This window comes from Chelonia mydas, chromosome 8, assembly GCF_015237465.2.
Source record: "Chelonia mydas isolate rCheMyd1 chromosome 8, rCheMyd1.pri.v2, whole genome shotgun sequence".
NCBI lineage: Eukaryota > Metazoa > Chordata > Testudines > Cheloniidae > Chelonia > Chelonia mydas.
In genome coordinates, this window is record NC_057854.1 from 93,354,419 (window position 1) to 93,380,161 (window position 25,743).

The 25,743-nt window shown below is 48.0% G+C and overlaps 1 protein-coding gene across 2 annotated transcripts; it reads left to right on the forward strand.

Moving 5' to 3' along the window:
• Window positions 1–517: 517 nt before the first annotated feature.
• Window positions 518–22,129, forward strand: TTC22 (tetratricopeptide repeat domain 22). Of its 2 annotated transcripts, XM_007062192.4 has the most exons (7): window positions 518–1,287; window positions 11,954–12,009; window positions 14,075–14,190; window positions 14,981–15,099; window positions 18,082–18,243; window positions 20,806–20,958; window positions 21,599–22,129. In XM_007062192.4, the coding sequence occupies exons 1-7, from the start codon at window positions 721–723 to the stop codon at window positions 22,127–22,129; spliced, it is 1,704 nt and encodes a 567-aa protein (XP_007062254.2). In that variant the 5' UTR covers window positions 518–720. The 2 variants fall into 2 exon arrangements, with proteins under 2 accessions (XP_007062254.2, XP_043408686.1); XM_043552751.1 differs by lacking the exon at window positions 18,082–18,243.
• Window positions 22,130–25,743: the final 3,614 nt, after the last annotated feature.

Genomic DNA, 25,743 nt, shown 5'->3' on the forward strand with positions numbered 1-25,743 from the left:
TCGTTCCTGCACGGGGACCAGCCACAATGCTCCTGACCTTGCTCCCGCCCCCTGATGAAAGGTCGAGGGTGAGCCGGATCCACTCTCTCACACCACCCAGCTGAACCAGCCTGCTGTGCCCTCTCACTGTGACTGCAGCACAGCCCCTCCACTCCCGCAGCGGAGCGCTTCTGGCTTCAAACACCTGAATCTGGTCCAGAAGCGGTTCCGCTGTGCAGTCCGTGATCAGGCTCGGCTACCGATCCATTCTGATGGGGATTTGGAGTAAGGGAATCAGGATTTGGCCCAGACTTTTTCTTGTCAAAGGTGTTTTATGGCCTGGAGCAAAATACACAACAAACGTTAACACACTACAGAATACAAACCAAAGAAGGGAAATGGGAATATGGGACTGATCGCTCCAGCATGCACTGCAAGGAGCAGCCCACCTCTGCCCCTGCCCCTGCCAGGACAACAGGCAAGAATGGACCCAGCAGACTTTTCTGTTTTGGACTCTTGAGATTCACTGACAGTCCTAGCCAAGCAGGCACTTGAAGAATGACAGGCGTGGCTAGGTGCCTCTTCCATTCAGGACTCCTCCCAGGCTGCATGTGAATCAGCTAAACCAGAATTGCAGGTTTGAGAGAGCAGAATTGCAGGTTTGTCAGAGAGGAGGAGGGAAAGGTTGGGACTGGGAGACACTGCAGCAGCCCTGCGTGGGGATATACCCAGCAATTCCCCATGGAGAACCCGGAGGAAGCCGAGGTGGATATTGACACGCTCATTGAGGAGATGGACTATATTCCCGGTCACTTCCACCTGGAGATGAACCTGAACTTCGAGCCCTGCTCTGCTGTGACTTTCAGAGGGAGGGACATGAAGCTTAAGCGAGACAGCCTGATGTATGAGCTAGAGCTTGAGTCTGGCTCCCAGCGATTCGCCATCAGGAACCTGCTCGGGGTCTTCTCCTTCCACCTGGAGGAGATGGAGCAAGCCAAGGAGATCTTCCTGAGCATCTCCCAGGAGGACCCCGACAACCTCAATGCCTGGGCCAACCTGGCCTGTGTGTATGACAGGCTGGACAGCGAGCAGGAAGAGGCTGACTGCACCAACAAACTAGCCCACTTAATGGGCCTGGGCTCAGAAGACGCATCTCAGGGGGATCCCAGGCTCCGAGCGGCTCGCTGCCTGGCAGAGCAGGGCTACGCTTACGTCTTTGACATTGGGCTTGTGGATGAAGAAGACCGAATGGAGAAACTGACTGCCGGCCTCATGCTCTATGACAAGGCTCTTGCTTATGGGGAGCAGGTCAGTCACAGCTCCTACCTATGCGTAGATTGCTGTCTGGTATCACCGGACGTACTTGCCATGTGTCTTTGTAGGCCCTCTACCCTTTGGGCAGAGCAATTCAATCATGGGTTCATTATGATAGAGTAGGAACTAATTTACCAGCTAATAGCTGAGCTTGGGTATGACAGTGCAGACAAGTATAAGCCTGAGGGAGTAAAGTCCTGCCAGGAGAAAGCTTCTGGGAATCGCTCCTATCTTAGTGTTCCGCCCTCCTTCGTGCTGTGTCACTTAAAATTGTTGATCTCTATGGGCCCAATCCTGCAGATCAGCCCCTATAAAGGCAACACGATTCTGTAGCTGGATGGGATCGTGGAAAGTTTTAAACCCGTTTTAAGTTACTCTAGTCTTACGTGATCAGAATAAACAGTGTTCTGCACTTCCAGCCTTATCTTCTCTAGCTGTTCAAACAAAGGCGCGTCCTGCTGCACACGCAGTGTGTGGCTGCCCTTTGGGAGCTCATAAAAGGCAGGTGGCTGGTATGCTCACTTAAGGGGAGCGCTTGCGTGGAGAGGTGGTTTTGTTTATCGTTAGAATAAGAATTGCACGGTGTATGCTCTCTGAGACATCAGAACAGATGGAGCATCAGGGTATCACACACACTGAATTTGCTTCAAGACACTAACTGTGTTCTGTTGGCAAAGCCGCAGAAAATGTCCTTCCTTAAGCCATTCAGCTCAAGGCTTTGTGTCAAGTGCAAATACTTCTCCCAGCTGTGTTTGGAAAGGGCTTCAAGGCCTTCAGCTAGAAGGTGCTATCAAAATGCTCAGTAGTGCTACAGCTTAGTTCATTCCTTAAATTCTTGACCACAGACATGTTACCTGGGAAGTTCATAACTATTACAGAGAGACAAGGTGGGTGAGGTAATAACTTTTATTGGACCAACTTCTGTTGGTGAAAGAGACAAGCTTTTGAGCTGAGAGCTCTTCTTCAAGTCTGGGTAAGCTCAAAAGCTTGTTTCTTTCACCCATAGAAGTTGGTCCAATAAAAGATATTGGCTCACCCATCTTGTCTCTCTAATATCATGGAAATAACATGGAACACTGCAAATAGTGTTGCCAACCCCCAACGTTCAAAAATCATGAGTAAAGCCCCAGAAAATCCTGAGATAGACTTAGCAAATCATGAGATTTGTACAGCTAATTAATCTGGGATTCTTTTTCTTTGCCTCCTGTTTCCTGAGCCTTTAGGCTGCACTCAGGGTACATTTTCAACCTCTTCTTTGCAACCCTGAGGGCTTAGAAACTTGCTTTTACTTTTAAATGCAAGCTGAGATTCTCATGGAATCACATCACTCCTGGAGCTGGGGCTTTAAAGAAACAATCCCAAGCGTTTGCAACATTTCAGTGAAGGGCAGGATAGAGAACTCTAAGATAAAGAAACAGATGAAAATGCATAGTAAGAGAATAAATGCTGCATCATTCTCTAGACCCCCTGTTCTAGGATGTTCTGTTGTTTCAGTAAGATGAAAACTATCAGACCATTTTTTTCATTTTAATTAGGTGCGGGGGATGTCACCGGGTGACTGGCCCTTTAAGGGGAGATAGGTCCAGGGCCCCACCTGTGACCCACTTAACTTGTCTCCCCAGGTGGAGATGAGCAGTGCCACATTTTGTGTGGCTAGAATCAGGCCTTCTGGGGGTGGAGATAACAGAGAAGCCTGAAGAGAATCAAAGGGGAGACTCCAGGTAGGAAGCCCTGAGAGCTGCTGTTGCTAGATGGAGAGCAGCATGAGCTGCTCAGAGACTCTCCCAACTGCCCAGGCAGGAGGGTTCAAGCCAGCAGGGAGCAGCAGCCAGCGAGGATGGCTGGCGGGTGGAGAGGAAGTCTGCTAGAGGAAAGACTCAGCAGGGCCCAGCCTGGGATCACTGCACCAAGGGTTGGGAGCCACCTAGGAAGGCTAGGGGAGTTCTTGTGTATCCAGACCCCAAGAAGGGATGTTACAGGACACATGAAGCCTATGCTGAACTTACTGGGAGCCCAAGAGGAGGGAAACTGAGGCAGACGCCAGCCTGAAGCCAGAGTAGGTAGGCAGTGCCGCTACAGGGGATTCAGCGGCTATTTAAAATTCTGCAGTCTGTCATTAAACTTTTCACAGTCCCCGTTCTGCACAAAGCAGGGGGTTAGTGTTGCAGGGCCACTCGGTGTGACTAAGGCGATGGTCTAACACTGAGCGATGTCATTTAGCGCATCACTGAGGCTATTGTCATAAGTGGACTCACGGACAGCACAGTTGTCCCCACATCGAGGGACATCACAGCTAAACACTGCAGAGCAGACAGGAGCTGCCAGGGTGTCAGCAGCCACATGTAACACAGTCAAAGCGATCTGTGCGCATGAAAGCCTTGGAATAGCTGGGCAGGCTCCTGATCCCAGGACGTGGGGTGGACCTGTCTGCATTACAGCTCTTAGCCCTGTTTCCCTGAGGCCCTTGACAGTGTAGACAGGCTGATGTTTCTTGTGACAAAGCCATGCTTATGAAAGGCACCGGATAAACAACCCTTGGATTATCCACCAAGCAGGCCCAGCAGACGCTGTAAAACAAGATGATAGCGTTTTTCAGGCACTCTTGGCTTGGGCCAGTGATACAGACGTGAAAGGTTCCAGCCCACCACCAAAGCCCCAGGCCACCCACAGAGATGTTATTTTAGCCCTTAGGATGGTTCTCCACGATCAGTCAAGCAGTGGTCAGTTCATACCCAGCCACCTTGCTATAGACATCTCTAGAGCGTGGAGACAATTTGCTTTCTGTTCATATTGCTGTTAACCCCCGCCGGTCTGTGTGAAGTGGCAGAAAGCAGGATAACTCCAGAAAGCAGCTGGACTTGGCCAGGTGTGTGTTTCAGAGAGGGGGGCCCAAGAATATGCAAACAGCAGCTGGGGAAATCGCCCTATCAACACAGGCAGAGTTGGAAATCCTCTTCTGCAGCCTTTCACTGCTATGAGAGTAACCTCAGAACCGAACATCTCCTTTTCAGTTTGTCACCTCTAGAAGGGTAAGGTATAAAGAGCAAGAAGGTTCTGCGGTGAATTATAATTATTTATTTTATTTGTATTACCGGAGCCCAAGCCCAGGACCAGGGCCCCATTGTGCTAGGCACTGCACAAACCCAGAACAAAAGAACAGTCCCTGTCCTAAGGTGCTTACAATCTAAGGATAAGACCAGAGACAACAGATGGTCACAGACAGACAGCGGAGCACAAGGAAACAAGGAGACAATATTGGTCATCCTGATAAATGTGGTCTCAGCCTGACGGGTGTCAAGTTTTTTGTAGTGATCATGGCAAAGGAGAGTTTTAAGGCACAGTACTGGGACTGTGAAAATCTGGGTTCCGCTCCTAGTTCTCCCTATGTTACCTAAATCTCTCTGTGCCTCAGTTCTCCAGAATCAGAAGGATAAGAATCCATCCTTCCCTCCATCCTGTGACTGTCTTGTCTATTTGGAGTGTTAAAAGTTTGGGAGGAAGGGCTCTCTATCATTATGTTGTTGTCCAGTGACGAGCACAATGGGCCCTGATCTCGGTTGCGGCCTCTAGATGCTACTGTAATATAAATATTAAAAGTAGCTGGGACCCAGCTGGTGGGTTTGTATTGGGATGGGAATCTGAATGGTCTCTACATTCGGGGACATTTTAACAGAGGCTTGGTCTACACTAGCAATTTATGTCGTATTCATTACTACGTTGCTCAAGGGTGTGGAAAATCCACACTCCTGAGCAATGCAGTTATACCGACCGAACTCCTGGTATAGACAGTGCTATATTGACAGCAGGGCTTCTCCTGCCGACATAGCTACCGTCTCTGGGATGTAGAAATGGCTCTCAAGTTCCCAGTGTGGGGCTGGTTCTGCTAATGGCTGTGTTCAGCTTCCTCCCCTTCCCGAATGGTGATTCCAGCCACCTGAGCAGACGCAGGCTGCAGTGGGCACTGATGCAGTCAAAGTGCGCTGCCTTCTCTGCAACGCACCTGACCCCTGAGTGCTTAGTGAACGTTACAGAGGCCTGGCTAGCACAAGCTGTGATTTAACACCACCATGAAACAGCTTCATCCTGTCGGAACTTGGTTCGGCCACAGTTAAGTTGAACCCATGATTGAACCTTGGTTGAAAGGCTGCATAGACGTGCTTTGGTCTCCTCCGGGCTAGGCAGCCGGACTGTGCTCGACTCCACTTCACAGGGTATTGGCTGAGGATGGTGCCCTGACTGGGTGATAATACAGCTTGGCCTTGCCTGTGTTGATGATAGAGCCCAGAACTCTAACGTGGCGCAGTAACATGACTCTTAACATGGTTTGGTCCCATCGACACAGGCCAGGCCAAACCATGCTCTAGAATGAATGGGGCACTTATTGTTATAACACGCAATATGCGTGGTGTAGATGGAGCCTCACCAGTTGTCCAGTCCCAAAGTCTGCAGCCACACAGACCGAAGCAGCAATTATCAGAGAGGTGTGAGCTTTCTCCCCTCAATAAATCCCAGCTCAATGATTCCACTAACATTATTCCCTTGTAAACACTAAGGGCCAGATTCTCAGCTGGTGTAAATCAATGTCCCTCCATTGATTTCAGGAGAGTGATGCCAACATACGTCACTTGCAGATCCAGCCCTGGCACTGCTGATCCTCTTATCCAAACCACCCGGTTTAAGTACCTGCCCCTGCCAGCCGCTCTATTCGCTTTGCAAGGACACTGCCTAGGAAAAAGGTTGTGAATATACAAAATAATTGACTCTTCTATCAGTTATTCTGTGGGTTGCTCAAACCATTCCCGTGCTGGCCACCAGCCTTAGACATTAGGAGGGGAGCGGTGTTTACAATGTCGAGAGCTTCAAAAATGTTGGAGCCATGCGGGCAGGTTGTAGGATTCTGAGCGGCTCCTAGTAAATCTAGTCCAGCAGCATTCATGCCCTTCACTTGAATAATCTCAGGCAGATCTTATCTACTATAGGGCCAAGTGGAATTGTAACTAAACTAAAGCCCTGCAGCCGCGGGGAAAGTGCGTGCAGGAACCCTGCAGCACCTTAGGGTGCTGGTTGTGTCTAAACTGCCTGTAGGTGTCCCTGCCGATGAGCAGCCCAACCTAACACCTCTGGAAGTATTCGGAAAGGAGCAGGTTTCGGTTTAAAAAATGAGGGATTTGAATGGCAAATGTGCTCTCCCAGCTGGAGAGCTTAGCAAAAGCTCAAATGAGACTTTAAGCCCCAGCCCCAGCCCTGCACTGTGCGGTGGAGACACCCTGTTCAGTGGGAGTGCCAAGAGGCATTGTTCAGGCAGTGCTCTGCCTCCCAGAGGTCTGGGTCAGCACAGGCATGTCTCTGTTCCAGGGTGCACTGTCTGCTCTGCTGCACAAGGGAGTGGAGGCATAGGCCTGCCCCCTCTGGAGCCATGAGCGTGAGCCTTGGCGGGCTGTGCATTCTGCACAGCGCTGGGTCCACGGCAGGTGTGAGTCTGTCACAGCTCCAGCTGCAGAGGCTGGGTCTTTAGTTCAGGTTGTAGCTGCTTATGCTTTTTAACGCTGGAGATCCCTGGTTCAGTTTCTGGGGTGTTGGTCAGGATGGTGGCTATCAGACTTGCACTTAGCAAAGCACAAGGAGCGGGCAGTGTCTTGGTGCCCTCTCCTGCTTTCTCGCTCTTCCACTGAAGGCCAGGCACAACCTGGCTCCAGAGAACGTAGCCAGGCGGCTTGTCAGGAGTGATGAGTGATTCTGAGTAGAGCTGCTTAGACATTCCCCAGTGGAACGCTTCTCCTAGAATGCCGAGTGGTAAAACTGGAAAAGTTTCATGGTGATGGCTCCCTTTTGACCAAGTTCCAATGGATCCCGCCCTGCCGGGCAAGTTTAGAAAACTGCCTGGTTTCCTGCCAGCTCACCCACCCAGCCCTCCACAGCTGACCAGGGCAGTCTGGGTTTCCAGGCTCTAAACTCTCAGGCAGCCTGCCTGGTGGGGAGCCAAGAAGCCCTGGGAACTGCGACTCCCAAGCTCCAAGGCTCTCTGTTGAGCTGGGGCTCCCGGACTTACAGCTCCCTGCCAGTCCACCAAAGACTGCCCGGAAGTTCGGAGCGCCAGCTAATGGCTCCTCAGCAGCCAGAGCTTCCAGAGTCCTCGGCTCAGGGACAGTCCGCTGGGCAGAATGTCCCTCAACTGGGGTTCCATTCCCTTTCATGGAGACTTTCAAAATTGTTGGGTTCCATTCCAAATGGAAACATCTCAGTCCTCCCTGGAACAGAATTCCCTTTCTCCACACAGCTCTAATTTTGAGGTACCCAACTTGAGCCACTTTAAAGAGACCTGTTTTTTGGAGGGCTGGGTGCTAAGCACTTTCTACAGATCCCTGCCCCCTTAGGCACGTCTCAAGTTAGGCATCCAAAAAGTTAGGCATCAAAATCATGTGTCGAATTCCTTTTTCATTTAGTGCTGGCTGCTTCCTTCTGCATCATGATCCATAGCCTTGCTAGGCCATTTAAGGTACGGGTTTATTTTATTTATGTGCACAGATAAAATGAACCCACAAAGAAATCAAAAAGAAACTTAAACGGAATACCTTCTAAACAATCCAGCCCAGCTCAGAGCTCTCCAAACCCATTAACTTGCAAAATCTGCTCCACCGCCAGGTCTAAAGGGAATAGCAATTAGCACTTTGCCCACAACCCATTACAATTAAATGCAAACAGAGCCACCAGATGGGAGTATAGATCACAAAGCTGGTTCACTTTCAACAGATCATGGGCAAAGTACCAGGAACAGTGCTTGGTTCAGCTTCAGCCAGGGAGGAGGAATAGCCTTTCCAATTGTATTCAGTTCTTCTAATGAACTAGGAGTGCAAGTTTCGTCCCTCCAACCTTAGAGGATCCCCACATGCTTCCCAAACAATCTGTAAGACCTTCACAAGTGTTGAGTACCCACAAATCCCATTGAAATCAAGGGAGTTGCAGGTGCGGAGCACCTGATTCAGCATTCCTAACATTGGTATCAGTGGAGGCTGAATGAGCGAGGGTCTGCAGAAACACTTCTCCCGTGAATGAAAGGCAGCCACCTCTGGGGGAGTGGTGGCAGCCAGGCAGGCGGCTGGAGCACACCATGGTGCACAACAGCTGGGCTGGGGAATGCTAGCCAACAACCGTCCGCAGGGCAAACTCCTGTTGTTACTAGAATGTGCCATGAGATGTTTGAAGTCGGGTTGGCCCTGTTAGGGTATGTCTACAATGCATGCTAAGCTCAGGTTCCAACTCAGGTTTCAGCCAAGCCCCTTTTCTGTTCACACACACACTCGGGTCAGCAAGCGCTCAGGACCCAGGTCCTAGGACCCTCCTAGTGGAGTGGGTCAGAGCCTGAGTCCCGCTGTGACTTGGGCCCAAGCGGTCATTTTGCAGTGTGGATGCAGGTCAAGCCACAGACCCAAGTCAGAAGGTCTGCATGGTGCAGTATGGATGTGTTAGCACTGCTGTGAGAGCTGGGTCCAGGTTTACAATGCAGTGTGGATGCAGCATGGGCTTGGAAACACCAAGTCCACAAGCCGGGTCCCACAGACCCAGGTGTACATGCAATGTAGACATACCCCTGGACACCAGCCCACCTTGGGGTGCTGTGGAGCCTCCTGCCCCACGGGGGGAAAGCATTGTGCTGCAGGAAGACATAAGGCTCCCTGGAGCTTCCCAGCACACAAGGTGAGCACATCTGCTATCCTGTGTCTTAGCAGAGCGGGCTGGCTGCAGAGGGTGGGCAGGGCAGTGGCCTCACCTCCTGCCCACCACCACCATCTCCTCTCGGGAGCCTAGTGCCCCAGGGACATCTCTGGACTTGGGAGATCACAGAAACTGCAATGATGGTGTGGGGAAAAGGCTCCGCCTTTGCTCACTTGCCAGGCACCATCTTCCCCAGGCTGCCCATGACGACACTCACAGCCTTGATGTCTAAAGATCCTCCCAAAGGGCAGTCAGTTCCTTGGCCGCAACAGGATGAGAGGGTCATTGCAGGCACGGTGGGAGGCTGTGCTCTCGGAGTTTAGACGTTTGGAACCACTCGCTTGGCTCACAAAACTGTCCCTTAGCGCAGCTACGCACCTGGAACACTGTTAGCTGGCGTTTCTGCAGTGAGCTGGCGTTTCTGCTTACAGCAGCAGGCTAAATATCAGCCAAGTGCTTTCAGATATTTATAGTGCACTGAGAATTCTCTTTCATTGGAACATATTTCTGCCACCTACGTGGTATTAGATCCAACAAGCCGACAGCTCTTCACCACAGAATCTCCTGGCTATTTTGAAGGCTTTATATTTGTGCGTCTGTTATTCCTGTCGTACGTCCCCATTTGTCCTTCCCTTACACACCAGCGAAAGATGCTAGCCCTCTGCACCTCTGCAGCTGCTGCTGTTTGAGCATCTCAAAGCACTTTGCAAACATGAATAAATTTAGCATCAACCCCTCTCTGAGGATGGCATTATTATTATCCCCTTATAGCAGATAGGGAACCTGAGGCACATGAGTTAAATCCTTGGCCTACAGAGTATGTAGGAGTTTTGACTTCATTGGGGGGCCAGGATTTAACACTGCAGATTTGATGCTCCCGTGCCTTGCACCTTGTGTGTTATTTACACCAGTGAAAAGTGGGTGCAAACACAATCGGAGCAGATTGGCAACTTTTATAGCAACTCTGCACAAGAGTGAAAGCCTGCACGATATAGAGACAAGGTGGGTGAGGTAATATCTTTTATTGGACCAACTTCTGTTGGGGAGAGAGACAAGCACAGACTTTATCCTGGGACTAACACAGTACCAACAACACTGCGTGCACAGTGCAGTTACCAAGAAGACTCTGAACTGAGCAAGGCGACACAGAAGGCCTCTGGGAGAGCTGAGAACAGAACTCCAAAATCTCCTGATTACCAGCGCTGTGTTGTGCTCATGAGACCATCCTTTCTGCAAAGTGAGTGGAGACAAATCAGCCCTTACCTCCTGCTCCCTGCGCGCCTGCATGAGGCAGCAAAGATACTGTGTGTAACCCTCACTAACCCCCCCCCCCCAATTCCTTCCTCCCTGAATCCTCAGCACAGGGCAGGAAGGTGATGCTTTGTTTGGGAAAACTATCCATTTGGTTTCTCCACCTCACTGGTGCAACTGGCTGGCTGGGCCTGTGCTTACTAAGGCGCTGTCCATGCCAATGACGCAGTGAGCAGCTACAGTATGGAATCGCTCTGTTCTGGATACGATAAGCGGGAGCCAGGATTGTTGTAAGGCATTGCTTTGCCTCAACCTTCGGCTTTCATCACCTCAAGAACAGGCTAAACCATCCCCACCCCTTGATCCCCCAGCATGTGCCGTCTTCTGTGTGTCAGCCTTGGAGACTTGTGCTCTCTGGGGCAGGGGCTTGCTTTCTTTGTGTGCCCTATGCAGTGCTGAGCGCAGTGTGAATAATATAAGTAATACTGAGAATGTTTGCTCCTTTTAATTGTACCTGCATCCACCTCTTGGAAACTGCTAACCTGGCTAATATTGCAATCCCTCTGCCCATTGCATTATGTACTGTCCTCCAAGGCTTACCCCATTGCACTGTCCTGTGCAATTTTCATTTAAACAGAAAGCACTCTCTTCTCTGAGCAGAGTGAGGGGACTGTGCTGCAGGCAAAGAACCTGACAAGCCTTATCTCCATGTTGCTGGCCCAGACTGGCTCTGCTATGTACCATTTTTAAACACAGTAATGTATACAACAACCTCATAGGATGCAGACTTATACAGACACACACTTCATGGAAACCCACTTCTAATCTGCACAGAACAGAGTAAACACTAATAAACCACCCTGAGTGGAATGGTATAGCCCGGCTGCGGAAATAGGGGGAAGAGAGGAAATCCATGTGTCTGTGAGGACACCTGCACTCAGGAAGTGCCTTCTAGTGTGTAGCCCTGTGGCCTGGGAGTCGGGATTCCTGTGTTCTGGTCCTCGCTCTGCCACAGACTCCTCAGACCATCCTTTCCCCCCTCTATAAAATGGAATTATTAGTGCTTTGCTTGTGAACCAATTGCCATTGACACTATAGACCTCAAAGGGTTTTACAAAGGTGGATAAGCATTACTGTCCCTTCTTACCGATGGAGAAACTGAGGCACAAAGATTTGCCCAAGGTCTCACCGCAAGTCTTTGGCAGAGTCATAAGCAGACTCCTGACTACCCGCTCTGGCTCAAGGCACTAGACTGCAGCTGCCACTCTCTGTGGGGTACTCCCCCAGTGGGTTGAGGATTCACTCCTGTGTGTTTACAAGGTGCTTTGAGATCCCTGGATGAAAGTGCAACATCTACTGTGGAACTGAAAGGATAGTGTGAAAGGGCAGAGGTTTGCATGACATACTGAATGGGTCTTGAAAGGGACCACCTCTGTTTAAGAGGGAACCTTTGTGTCAGATTTTGGCTTGGTAAAAACTCATGGAGCGCCAATGGTGCTACACTGATTTACACCGGTGAGGATCTGGCCCAGCGTCTTTTATTGAATAGCAAAGTAAGAATGTTTTGAGTGTTGTTTTCCTGGCAAAGTGCACGTTCGTCTTGCCTCAGGATGTCTAGTTTCATAGGCCAGTGGATTCGGGAGGGTGATTTTCAGGTGTTAATGATGACTTTCCTACAAACCTTTCCCTATTTCAGATCCCCCTGGAGGAGAAGAGAAGCTGGTACTTCACTATGGCCACTCTGTACATCAGGTAAGAGAGGGAGTGCCTGGCGTGGAGCTGGAATAAGAGAGCGGAACAGCACCAAACACCTTCTCCAAGGGTGCCATGAGAAATAAACAGTGGCAGATTACACTGGAATGGGGGAGTTTGCCTGCACCCTGGCAGACCATCTGCTTTGTTTCTTGGGCAGTTGTAGCAAGGACTATGAGATGCCTACGCCTGGTTCAGCCAAGGCAAAAGCATTGAGAGCAAGGACCGATAGCTCCAGTCTGGAATGGATTGTGACTGCCCCAGGTGACAGGTGCTAGTTAACATCTCTCTGCAGGTGAATTAAACAGCCAGTCTGTTCAGACCCCATTCAGGACACTATCAAAATCCCCGTGACAGATCCCCTAGAACGATCTCTTTGAGCCATAAGCCAGGGAGTTTCCTTAGTTGTTTCCTCACTAGCATGTTTAATTTGTTCTGGTTTCTCAGGGGCATTTTACCTTTGATTCCCTGTAGGAACTCCTCACAGGCCAACATTTCCTGTTCTCTGGTGACCATGGAGGGGAGGTGGTGTGTCCCTGGCTGTGGTGCACTATGGGAGACATTTCTTCAGTCAAATCAGGATTTGCCCCATGGTGCAGAGAAAGGGATTTTCTATGTAGAGATGAGTGGCTTTTTTCACTCTCTTTTTAGTGCACAGCAAACCAAAGCACACCCCTCTAGTGAGGCCTCGGCTAGCAAGCGGTGGAAAACAGGTAATGCATCAGGGGAACTGAAACCAACTTAGCATCACAGTACAATGGCGCCAAATGCCAGGGGGAAGTGGATTCCACAGATAGAGGAGGACTTGTATAAATGACCGGGAGGGAAATCTTGGTTCCATTGAGCTCAGTGGCAAAACTCCCAATTATCTCAGTGGGGCCCGGAGTTCACCCTATATCAGACTCGTTCTTTCTTTCTGCCTGGTAGGAGAATGGGCTTCATAGAGAAACTCAGATACCATGGCCATGGGCACTGAATTAGTGAATAGTGAGGGCAGAGTTCATTCTACCTGGCATAGGGTGGCTGGCCCTTTAAAGGAGTTGGGCCTAGCCCTCCTTTGCCTAGTTACCTGCCTCTCCAGTCATGGCTCTGAGGCCAGGGATCAGGTGATAGACTGCAAGTCACTGCGCCCAGATCCACAAAGGTATTTAGGCTCCTAAATTCTGGGCCTTGGCCCTTAGATAACAGGCCAAACAAGCAGCCCAGCTGAGAGCGAGACCCGTAGGAGACTCTGGGTCTGGGCCTGATTTCATGAGTAGATTTGTGTTGTGCTGTTTGATTTGGAGAAATAAAACTAAGCCCTTAAGAAAGGGCCTTGAAATTCTGCCCCTAGCCCTGAGTCGCCTCCCACACACCCAAACTGCTGCTGCTGACCCAGCACCAGCCGCTGCAGAAGTCACGGAAAGTCATGGAATCCATGACCTCCATGACAGACTCACAGCCTTAATTATAGTTACAGCTAGCAAACAGAGCATCAGGTGGGAGATAAAACCTCATGTTTCAGGGCTCAAAACAATTTATAACTAGTAGGGATTAGGATTAGACATTTGTGGGGGGCAGATTACCCCACATCTGCCTACTGCAGGGTTCGTACACTTTCCTGTGAAGTGTCTGGTGCTGGCCAATGTCAGAAACAGAATACAGGACTAGATGGACTGTGGGTCCGATCCAGTATGGCAACTCCCTATGTTCCACTGTTGCAATGCAGTGGAGAATCAGGCCCCTGAGTTCCAATCCTGACTCTTTGTTGACTTTGTAACCTTGGACAACTTGCTCTACCTCCCTGCGCCTCGGTTTCTAGTAAAGCCGGGAGAACAATATCCACCTCTGAGATCCTTGGATGATCCTTGGATGCTGTGTAACTGCAAAGTCTAATTAATCATCGTGCATTTGCTGTTCTAGGGGTGTGATACATGAGCTGTGACTAGTAAGCCACCCCCACTGAGCGCAGAAGTGAACCGTAATACTGAGCAATCAAAGCACTATTTGCTAAGGAAAGCAGTCCTATTGATAGAGGCGTTTGTGTAGCTAGGATCCAGTAACCAAACTGCTCCTGCTCTTACAGATTAGATGGGATCCTGATGAACAAGGGAAATGATGAGCAGAAGCGGCTGCCCTCCTTTAACAGAACGCTGGCTCTGCTTCGACAAGTGACCAAGTCCTCAAATTCTCACTACAGAGGTATGAGAACCAGCTCATTCCAGGCACACTCCATGCCTCTGCATGAGAAGCAGGGCTCAGACCGCAACTCACCAAGCTTTTCACACCTGCCTGCCTAAGGTTAGGCTCCTGCATATGAGGCCACGTTCATGTATAAGAGCTAAGGACCTACAGATCCCATTTCTGGTAGCCACTAAGGCCCCGATTCAGCAGGGTGCTTAAGCAAGTGCCTAATTTAAAGTACATTAATAGTCTCATTGAAACAAATGGGACTAGTCGCATACTTAAAGTTAGTCACGTACTCAAGCACCTTGCTGAATCAGGGTCTAAAAGTTATCCTACAATGGTTGTTGGGTGGCCTGGGTGAAATAAACTGATGGTCTCAGTCCAGTTCCTAGTCAACAGAGATCAGGGAAATAACATTTTCAACAGCAGCACAATTGCTGCTTATTGGCAATCTCAGCAAAGAAGCCAGGGAGCAGACAGATCCTGGAAAGTGACCTAACCTCTGACCCCTTAGAGATCTGGGGTGGGGTTGAAGTACATGGGCAGGGCAGTGCGTGGGCAGCTTGCACTGTTACTCTTCATGCTGCAGATAAACCAAGTACTCCAGGCTCCTGGGCACTTCTCAGAAGCACTAAATTCACTAAACTAAACTAACTTTGAAATGCGTCTTTTGCCAAAGCGACTCAGTGAATTCTTGTTTCCAAAGTGAAATGTCCCTTCAGCCTGATTGTGCAGGATGGATAGCTTCTAATATCAGTGTCTTTACTGCTAACCTGTTCTGACTTTTGTTCTCCACCCCCTCTAGCTCTGGCCTGGTGCTACCTCGGGATGCTGCTGGAAAGGAAAGAGACGTTTTCCACCACCCCAATGGGGATCCATGACTGTGGTTACTCTGGGACTGGGCCCCTTGATTGCTTTGGCAAGGTACTTTTTTACTTCATTGCTAGCCTGTAATGAGAAGACTTGTGGAAGTCCCCATTGCTCACTCCTTTACACCTGCATCCCCCATAAGCCATGCAGATTGTCATCTCTCTCCTCTGCATTCCCTTCTTGTCTGCTCCTTCCCCGTCACTCCATCCTAATGCCTCCTTTTCCCTACTCTGAGGCACTCCAGAATGAGCAGTACGTATCAGGCAAAGCCAGCAGAGCTCAGGATCTCTGTTTTACACAAGCAGACCTCGCCATCAAGGACACTGGGTCAGATTCTCAGGTGATGTGAATCAGCCTTGTTCCACTGATAACAAGAGCTACCACTTACTGCAGCCCAGGGGCCCAAGCTGTAAGATGAGGCTGGAGGAAGCATCCAGGGGTTAATTTTTGTTAAGGGTGCAGAAGTTCTAGGGATGGGAGAGTCCCGGGGAATGGGGAGAAGGGAGAAGGATTAGGCCAGGTGTTTGTTTTACCCCTCCCAGCCTCCACACCTTATACAAGCACCTGAGCCTCCCTCTGACTACACCCCTGCTCCCAATGCAGCACAAGCTGAGGAACCACATGTCCACTGGCAGCCCTGCCTGGGTTACATGTGCAACTCAGTAGTCCTGCCAGCTCTCGGGTTAAGATTATAATCACACAAGGCAGCGCTGGCATGTACAGGCCCAAGCCACCCACCCAGTCAGGATCCAGAGCTAAACTCGCCCAGAACTCAGGGGTGTCTTGAGGCATGGTTTGCGCTGACATCCACTTCTACCAAGAACAGCGGCTAAGTCTATTGCCGTTATCAGTCGGGTCTAGCCTTATGGGAGTGCATGAAGAGGGAGGAAGAAGGAGTCTCCTCCCCCTTTCAATGCCCTATACAGAGCGCAGGCACAATTCCAGTGCCTGCACGTGCCACTCTGTGGAGGGCTGGCAAGGAGGCAGGGCTATAACCCAGTCCCCATTCCACAATGGCCAGCAAAGCTCACCTCATACACAACCATACTCTCCCTGCATTGCCTCCCAGAGTTCCCTGCTGGGATAGCGTGGCTCCAGACCTGTATCTGTACAGCCCTTAATCAGGCGCCAAGATGCTGTGGTAATGGGCCGGGTGTATTAACCTAAGCCAATTACTTTGGAGTTTTAAAAAAAGAGCACGTGATATGGAAACTTTAAGGTGCTTCCTGTTTCTGAGGTAGTAGCTGTGTCCTGTCTTAAATAATGTAGACGCCGAGGTGTTTATTAGTCCAGGGTGTCAAGGCCAAGTTGTAAGCAGCCAGACCTAGTGGTCAGAACTGGAGTCCAAAGTCAGGAGTTGAGAGTCAGGCGGGGTCAGGAAACCGGGAGATCAGAATCATAAGCCAGAGGTCAGGAGCCAAGCCCAGTCAGGACACTGGGAAGTCAAGCCAGGGGAGCGGAAAGCACCCAGTCCAGAACAAGGTGAATCCCAGTTGTTCAGACAGCTGTCCTGTTGCTGACTTAAGTAGGGCCAGCGGGCCAATTGACTGCTCTGGGACTCCACCAATAGGATGTCAGGGGCAGGCCCTCAAACTGGGGCTGTGTTTCCTGTGTCAGACGTTGTCAGCAGGCTGCCAAATGGAGGGTTGAAGTGCGGCTGCTCCCATGGGCCTGGGTTGAAGGCCAGGGGTCATGACACTGGGTATGGTTACTACTGAGTTAGCAGAAGGAATCATTGGGTGGTGGCTATTCTGGGCCAGAATCTAATGCCTCTCCTTACAATGGGTAGCTTATGCTCAGCCAATGATCCCATTGACTTTAATGGGGCTGGATCATGCATGGAGAGAGGTGCTACTCAATAAGACAGAGTATCAGAATCTGCCCCTAAATATTTAGGAGAAATGACCAGCTTTTTCTTCTTCCTCTTGTTGGCTAGGTGAAATGAGAAGTTGAGGCAACCATGTTTGTTGAGGGCATGTGGATGCCAAGCTCTGAGGGCAGCTGTCATAAATATAAAGGGAAGGGTAAACACCTTTAAATCCCTCCTGGCCAGAGGAAAAACCCCTTCACCTGTAAAGGGTTAAGAAGCTAGGATAACCTCGCTGGCACCTGACCAAAATGACCAATGAGGAGACAAGATACTTGCAAAGCTGGAGGGGGGAGAAACAAAGGCTCTCTCTGTCTGTGTGATGCTTTTGCCAGGAACAGGAAAGGAATGGAGTCTTAGAACTTAGTAAGTAATCTAGCTAGAGATGCGTTAGATTCTGTTTTGTGTAAATGGCTGATAAAATAAGTTGTGCTGAATGGAATGTAGATTCCTGTTTTTGTGTCTTTTTGTAACTTAAGGTTTTGCCTAGAGGGATTCTCTATGTTTTGAATCTGATTACCCTGTAAGGTATTTACCATCCTGATTTTACAGAGGTGATTCTTTTACCTTTTTCTTCAATTAAAATTCTTCTTTTAAGAACCTGATTGATTTTTCATTGTTCTTAAGATCCAAGGGTTTGGGTCTGTATTCACTTATGCAAATTGGTGAGGATTTTTATCAAGCCTTCCCCAGGAAAGGGGGTGTAGGGTTTGGGGAGGATTTTGGGGGGAAAGATGTTTCCAAGCGGGCTCTTTCCCGGTTATATATCTGTTAGACACTTGGTGCTGGCAGCAATAAAGTCCAAGGGCAAAAGGTAAAATAGTTTGTACCTTGGGGAAGTTTTAACCTAAGCTGGTAAAAATAAGCTTAGGGGGTTTTCATGCAGGTCCCCACATCTGTACCCTAGAGTTCAGAGTGGGGAAGGAACCTTGACACAGCAGTAAAGCAGAGTGCAGGAATCTGCATATTTAAAAATACCGCACCATTGTGAGTCAGTACCCGTGCAGCTTTTGACTCTTCATCTGAGTCTCAACAAACTACAGTCAGTCAGTCACAAAAGCCAGTCTGTGAATAACACAGACGGTCCAATTGAATTCAGGGATGTTTGATCAGTACAGTAAAGGGCAGTTCACTGATGGAAATATGTTTTGCTTTCTTGGTTTCAAAAGGCAATAGAAATAGCTAATGACAATCCTCCCACACTAAACCGACTGGCAAAAATTTTCCACTTCCTGGGCAAGCAAGAAATGGCTATGGGAATCTGCAATATGGCGCTAGATGTCCTACAAGATCCAGAGCTCAACTGGCAGGCCTACTGCACGCGGGCCAAGGTACGTAGCTTGTCTTTGACACCAAATCTTCAAGGGCCCATGCTACATTCTGAACCAGAGCCAGAGCAGCCCCTACCTTTGCCAGGGACTGGCCTTGTGGCAATATTTCTAGCAACCTCGTCATTTGCACAAGATTTTAGGCTATGCTAAACTTACCAAACAAACGCAATAACTCACATTTCTGTCTATGTTATTTTGCTTGATTTCTGGAGTGGCACCTTGCACAGGCTTCAGCTCATCCTGGGAAGCCCATTGGAACATACAATTTTCTTCTGAAAGGGACTGCATCCTCACCTTAAAAAAGTAAGGCTCCGCTGCAGCAAAGCGCGTAGGCACATTCATCACTTTAAGCACATGCGCAGTGCCGCTGACTGAAATGGAACTATTCACCTGCTGAAAGTGAAAGATGTGCTTATGTGCTCTGCTGAAAGTGAAGCAGGTGCCTAAACTTCCGCTGAATTGGGGCCTAATTTAAGAAACTAAGTAAGCATGTGCATATAGTACCCTTCATTTCCTCTTCTAACCTGTTGTACAGTGTTGCTCTGTGGTGTGAAACAGCGGCCATGTTCCACCCCAGAGGTGGCTGTATATCAGTGGTGGGTGAAATGATCCCTCTGTTTAGTTTGTTACTCACTTTGGGAAGCTTCTAGGTAAAAGGCATCATAGGAGATGTACATTGTTGCTGTAAATATTAATAATTATGGAAACTGATCTGGCCCATCAAGGTATCAACATTTCTCTTACGCTGTCATTACACAAGAGCAGGTTGGTGGACTCTTGGGCCTGATCCAAAGCCCATTGAAGTCAATGAGAATCTTCCCATTAACTTCAGTGGCCTTCGGATGGGGCCCCAAACCTCAGGAAGGCGCTTGAGTTCCAGCAGAAGGTAATGCTGGTTTGCTGCCACTCTCCACCCAGAATAAAAACCTACCGCTGCTTCCCTCCTTCCAGGAGCCAGCCTGACTCTGTGTGTTTCCATTAAGGGCTTTATTTGACAGAAGATCAATGAACTTCCAAAATGCAGAATCCCTGTGTAAGACCATTAATCTGCTTTTCAAGCCCTGCCAGCTGAGTGCAGTCAGCCAACTGGAGAGGGCATTTGCCAAGACCTGCAGCCTCTCCGTGCCACTGGTGAATATTGGAGGCATCATTTGAATAAGCATCTTCATCCCTGAGTGGCTTGCCAGCTTATTCACCCAGGATACAGGCCCCAGGGGAGATTTCTCTTGGAAAATGGGGCTCACCAGGCCTGGCCTTGTACTCAGGAGTCAAATTCCTCTTCATGATCAGAGAAGCCTTTCACTGAGATGGCTCCTGGAAATGGCTCTGACTGTGCCAGGGGATTCCACGAGGGATTCGCGATAGCCGAAGCTAAACACTAGAAAAGAAGCTATTGTTGTCTTGGGCTATGTTATGTGATAGTCAAAGCAGTCACTCAAAGGGAAAATAAGCTGGGGAGGAAGGATGGTCTTATAGTTAAGGAGCCAGTCTGGAGATCTGAGTTCAGTTCTGGCTCTGCCAGAGGCTCCTTGTCACCTAGGGTAACATTTTCAAATGTTAATAAGTGACTTAGCTACCTAAGTCTAATTTTCAGGCATTTGGGAGCCAAAGTCTTATTTACTTTGAATGAGACATAGGCTCCTAAATCACTTAGGATCTTTTGAAAGTGTTACCCTCTACCTGTCTGTACCCGGGTGTCCCTATTTGTACAATGGTGTTCATGATTCCTACCTCAAATAGCCAGGAGTATTGTTACTGGTTATTTCCTATTATAACAGCAGCAAAGTATTGAAATGGGAGTTGGTTGGTTGGTTTTTAAATAAACCTGAGATTAATTCTCACTTTATTTATTTTTTAAGACAAGAAATATTCCATTGCTTAAGAAATAAGTTGCCTCACAAGTGAATGTTCAGGCTGTCCTGGGTATCTTTAGTATGTGACTAGACCTATCCTTCAAACGAGGTTTCAAATTTCTCTTGAAGCTCAGCTGCATGCAGGTATGAGGCCAAAAAATGCAGCATTAGGGCGGTTTCTAAAAGCCAGACTGTGTCTTAAATAGAGTCAGCTTCAGAAGACTACAAAACAAAGGGCTTGATTCTGCAGTTCTTACTCAGGTAAAACTCCTAGGGTCGCCAATGGGGTGCAGTGGTGCAACCGACAGAAGCATGTAGTGCTCCCCAGTTCCTATTTGTATAATAGTATCATTAGATCAATTGGTATTTACATCCTCATCACTGTGAAAGGGGATTCCAGTAACTGGTCAACACATCTCCAGGAGGTGTGTGGAACTATGTTGTCCTAGGCACTCAGCCACTTTGGTAATGGTCAAGATAGATAGCTCCTGGGCTCATGTAACCTGGCTTGCAGTGGAGCTACACTGATTAACCCCAACTGAGGATCTGGCCCAATGTGTTCCATTTTTTTTTTTTTACTAATATTAATATATTTAGTGCTATATATGTTAAAACGGCCCTACAAGCATGAACTAACCCCAAATATTGTGGCAGGAGGGATAACATTGAAACTGGATGTATACCAGAATGAGTTTCCTCCTGTGTTTAGATCCACATTAAGCTCTATCTGCGAGATCTGGAACGTGCAAAGATGGGTTTGGGAGGCATGCCAGACAGGAAAAATCTCACCAGTGCTAAAGAGGACCTTGAAAGTGTTGTAAAGGTTTGTCCGTGCTTGAAGACATACCTGGAGATAGGTCAGGTAAGTAAATACACAGATGCTCTCCCAGGGAGAGAGCTTTTTTCATGTCTTTATGTTTTTATTTACATTCACTACTTAAAGAAACAAGAGGAACAATAGAATGTAGAAACACTGAAGGCTCAGTCCTGGCTCTTGGGGTATGTCTGTACAGGAAAAGCTGGACAAGGGCTAGCCTACACAAACAAGCTTGAATCCAATTAGCAGTGAAGATAGCACAGCGTGGGGTCCTGGGTGGGCTAGCGAGCCATGTATGTACTCAGGGTCCCTGCTGGACTTATACTACCTTTGCTGAAGCCAACACCGCATTGTTTTCACTGCCGTTGTTACCAGTGCTAGCTGGATTCACGCTAGCTTGGGCAAGCTAGCCTGTGCCCAGATTTTGCTGTGTAGACGTACCCTAAGAGCTGGAGGTGGAGGGAGGTGAACTGGAGTGCTCAAATGATGGTTGTGTATAATGTATGCAGACTGGCCCAGAGCATCGACTATGCTGTCGCCACTTTGCATGGTCCACTGGTGGATTCTGCTAACGAATGTTACCCCGGCGTAGTACAGTCATCTCAGGCAGTAGTAAAAGGCTCTGCAGTTTCCTTGTAAACCATGGCTGTGAATCTGCAGTCATTCTGTCATTATGTCCTTCTAGGTCTACTATTACATGGGTGTTGATGCCATGCAGGAACTATTCCCAGTGGATGAGACGGCACTGGACAATGCTTTGGAGTTCTTTGCAAAAGCCATGGAGTTTGACCTGGGAGATACACTACCGGAAATACAGCTGCTTAGGGGGAAATGCCTGCGGCTTAAAAATGAGGAGTCCAATGCCATTGGGTGCTTCAAGCGAGCCATAGAACTGGACGATGTGGGCTCCACCTACACAGAGAGTTTCCGGTGCCTGATGGAGACGCTTCTTATGCTGTTCAGTCAGAAGAGGGTGAATGCCGAGATGCTGATGCAGGAGGTGGAATTGTGGGTAAAGAAGGCTGAGGAGAAATACTCAAAGCAGCGTGTCCACCAGGAGCTGAGACTGGTGTGTCGCAATCACACAACAGAGGTGATCGAGCTCTCCAAAGCCATGGTCACCAGAGGGAATACCGAGCTGGTGAAGATGCTGTTTGAGACAATAAAGACTGACTTTTCCAAGCCCAAACTAAATGAGCGATCACTCTCCTTTTGAACAACCGACGTTGGCATCATGTAATGCAGCACAACTGCCTCCTGGCTAATACTGTCTGAACACTTCTAGTTCTCTCAGATCTCATCAAACAGGCAGTAGACAATAAACTATTTAACTCTTATCTGCAGATCTCTGAGCAGTGTGCAGAAGTGGCCAAGTATTACTATCTGTTTCACAAATGGAGATACTTAGGTACAGACCAAATAATGAAAAGTGATCTCTGATTATGGGTGCCTCCAATTTTTGGAATGCATCCGATGAAGTGAGCTGTAGTTCACGAAAGCTTATGCTCAAATAAATTGGTTAGTCTCTAAGGTGCCACTAGTACTCCTTTTTCTTTTTGCGAATACAGACTAACACAGCTGTTACTCTGAAACCTCCAATTTTTGAGTTCACTTGAAGCTGTGAGTGCTCAACCCCTCTGAAAATCAGGCCCTCACTTTCTCAGGATGGACTTTGTCTGAAGTGATGTGCTCAAGGCCACACAGCAAGTTACTGGCAAAGCTGGAAGATCTGCCACCGTGGGACAACTCTGCCTCCATTACATTCTGGGGATGTGATTTCATCCACTGTAGAATAGCCTCTGTGCAGGTTTTGGTCTGCACTCCAATTATCCTCTTTTTCATTAAGTGAATGCAGCTAATGCAGAGCTCTGATCCTGCAGACTCATTGGGAATTGAGGGTGCTTAGCACCATGTATGATCAGGCCACAATCCTTGGATTTCATTCTAAACAAATGAATAACACATCTGTTAATAAGGTAAGAAAGATTTTAGTGCAGGAAGGAAACATGATCTGTTGAATACTAGAAAATCTCATATGTTCAGTCTTTTCTACCTTACGCTTTTACATTGCCTCCCATCACCATAGTATCTGATCCCCCAACTCAGCTCTGCACTGGTCAGGAATCAAACACAGATCTCCCATACTATGGTGATAAGCGCAATATAAAAACCTGTATGAAACAGACACACACACACACAGTGAGAATTTTACCACTAAACCACCCATACTAATAGCTGAACTAATGATGGTTGTTGGGGGCTCCTGGGAGCACCTAAAATTCTTCTGAATTGGTAGGAAGTTTGAGGTGGTTTCTCTGCCTCTGATGATATTGCTGACTCTGGCCTGGTGCTCATAAAAATACTTCTGAGGGGCAAAGTTCTTCTAGCTGGGGTGCATCAGATGGTGCAGAATGCTGGGAAGAGGATATTTTCCTAACTCAGGGCAAGGGTTTCATCTCTCTCTCTCTCTCTCTCTTTCGTCAATGTCCTCTGTATATTTTAGTGGCACAAATTATATACCTTTCCAGCAAAGTTGTGTTTAATGTAAGTTTCTGTGCCTCATTCACTGGTTTTACATTAGTTATGAGAAAGCATTTTGCTTCAAAGAACTAGATTCTCTCTCCTTTTCCAGGGATGTGCATACCTCCAGCACCTAGGTTTATCACAGTCTAAGGGGGAAATGTTTGGGGGGGTAACTGTTAGCAGCACATCACTCAACCATACCCATATTTTATTTCATGTGAGGTGCTCTACCTACTTCTATTGGATTTCTAATGGAGTTTTAAAGATATGAAAGGCGCTTCCCATGATAATACTCTGGGGGCCTAATCTTGCTCCCGTATAAAATAAGTCACAAATTTCCCATTTTCTTTGGTGGGAAGGGAATCAGGCCCTGGAAGAAGAACAACTTAATTACAATAACAAACAAGAACCAAGACACAGAGTTGGGCCTCTTTCCATCTGCAGAACAATAATAGTATGTAGAAACCACCTGGGCACAGTGGGGTCCAGATAACCATGTTTACTCAATACACACAACATGCAAGATCAGTTATACAGATATACTGCTACTCTGGCAGCTTTCTAAACCACAGAACACAGTGAGCACTACTAGAGGGTTCACAAACTATTTAAACAGATACTACCCAATTCCTATACGCTAAACAGAACAATGAAAGGGCCCCTGCCTACATTGTGGTTGAAACTGGACTGCTGTTTCTCTGCCTTTTAGGATGCTCCCAGATTATTTTTGAAGATGAAATAATATATAAGTGTTAATTATTATTACCTGGTAATGCCTGAAATTAATTATCCTCAGTTTCTGAGAATCGCTCTTAGAGTATCCCAGCTTCCAAGTAGCGGTACAATGAACTAGCAAGTAGGTATGTGAACCACTGCTCTCTGCTGGATGAAATCAGAACTGCTTAGCTGTTTGTTGCCACCTATAGGTGGTAATTTTCCTTTAGCTCAAGTGGTAGTGGCTGTGAGTTCTAACCCCAGCTGTTGCTGTAAAGTTCCAAACGGTCATTGAAATGGAATGAGGAGCTCCTTAGGGCTGGGGAGATACAGCATAGTGACAGTCACAAAGATCCTATAAGACCATGGAATTGTTACAATATTTATATTTCCTGTCAACATAATTTATTAAATGAAGGTAATAACATTTGTTTAGCAATTTATGACTCATCAGTAAAACAGACAGATGGAAACCAAATTACATATTACAGAGAAGACAGACGATGTGTTTCGTAATTACATGCAGTCTTACAGCATCTCTATCAATATTTACTGGGCGGGCAACATATAAATAAAAATGGCTGCATATCGAGTTTTCATTAAATAAAGACATTTACATGGTGAAAGTGTAAAAAGGGACAAACTTGCCATTTCTTCCACATTGCTACTGTCTATTGAAATTGTTTCAATCATTATTATTCTTTATTGTTTGTTATTGTGGTAACGCCTACAAGCCCCAAATGAGATCACAATGTGCCTGGTGCTGTTTACACACACGTAACACAAAGACGGTCCCTGGTGCAAAGGGCTTACAATCTAAGTATGTGACGAGAGACAACAGGTGGATACAGCAAACAGGGTGGGGGACGAAAGGAAACAGTGAGGCAGGTCCTATTGCTGTCAGAAGCAGCCGTCACAGCACACCAGCTATTTCGGAATATGTTGCCTCATTTCAAAGCAATGTCTGTAGAAATTAATTCTGCTGCATTAATGTACCTGCTGGCCACTCTTTCTTGACTGACAGCTGAGGGAAGCTCAATGCACTCGCTGCTTGACAGCCTTTACCCCACCCCTGAGAGGGAGGGAGGGGAGAGGAGAAAGAGCCTGTCATGGTAGTGCAGCAGCAAGCCTCTGAGCCCAGGTCAACAGAGTCAGGCTTGTACTAATAACAGCTGTGTAGGAAGTGCTTCTAAGTCATGGCTCATGCTGGAGCTTAGGCCCTGAAGCCCACCCTCCTCCCTAGGCTTCAGAATGTGAGTTACAACATCTTCACGGCTAACTTTAGTACTGTAGCTTGAGCCTGAGTCTGTTGACCTGGGCTGGGAGGCTCACTGCCGCAGGCTGGGTAGACATACACACGAATGCATGCAACATTCACAGAACACCCTTTGTGTTAGAGTGACCAGATAGCAAGTGTGAAAAATTGGGACGGGGGTGGGGGATAAAAGGCACCAATATAAGACAAAAGCCCTGAATATCGGGACTGTCCCTATAATTTCGGGACATCTTGGTTACCCTACTTTGTGTCAAACTAGTGCTCAGTCTGGAGTTAATAACTTTAAGCCAGTTTGCCATGTTGAAATATGCTCTGAT